This window comes from Charadrius vociferus, unplaced genomic scaffold (assembly GCF_000708025.1).
Source record: "Charadrius vociferus isolate BGI_N301 unplaced genomic scaffold, ASM70802v2 scaffold228, whole genome shotgun sequence".
Lineage (NCBI taxonomy): Eukaryota > Metazoa > Chordata > Aves > Charadriiformes > Charadriidae > Charadrius > Charadrius vociferus.
In genome coordinates, this window is record NW_009649864.1 from 2,057,968 (window position 1) to 2,058,343 (window position 376).

At 71.8% G+C, this 376-nt stretch overlaps 1 protein-coding gene across 1 annotated transcript in view; it reads left to right on the plus strand.

The window, feature by feature from the left end:
- The first annotated feature begins 95 nt into the window (after positions 1-95).
- The window catches only part of YY1 (YY1 transcription factor), a 25,016-nt gene continuing 24,735 nt past the window's right edge, over positions 96-376 (plus strand). Inside the window, exon 1 of the mRNA XM_009891083.1 lies at positions 96-370. Within this exon, the coding sequence (XP_009889385.1) occupies positions 96-370 (275 nt within the window). The remainder of the gene's footprint in view (positions 371-376) is intronic.

Here is a 376-nt window from a genome sequence, read left to right on the forward strand (position 1 = left end):
AGAAGCGAGAGGAGCCCGAGCCCCACCATCCGCCGAGGGGAGCGGACCGGAGCCCCCTCACCGCCCGCGGAGCTCCCCCCGCGCCTCGCCCCGCCATGGCCTCGGGAGACACCCTGTACATCGCCACGGACGGCTCGGAGATGCCGGCCGAGATCGTGGAGCTGCACGAGATCGAGGTGGAGACCATCCCGGTGGAGACCATCGAGACCACCGTGGTGGGCGGCGAGGAGGACGAGGAAGAGGAGGACGAGGACGAGTGCTGCGAGGAGTGCGGCCCGCACCACCCGCCCCATCACTACCACCACCACCAGCCCATGATAGCCCTGCAGCCGCTGGTCTCGGACGGGGACCCTAGCGGGGCGGGGAGGGGGTGCGG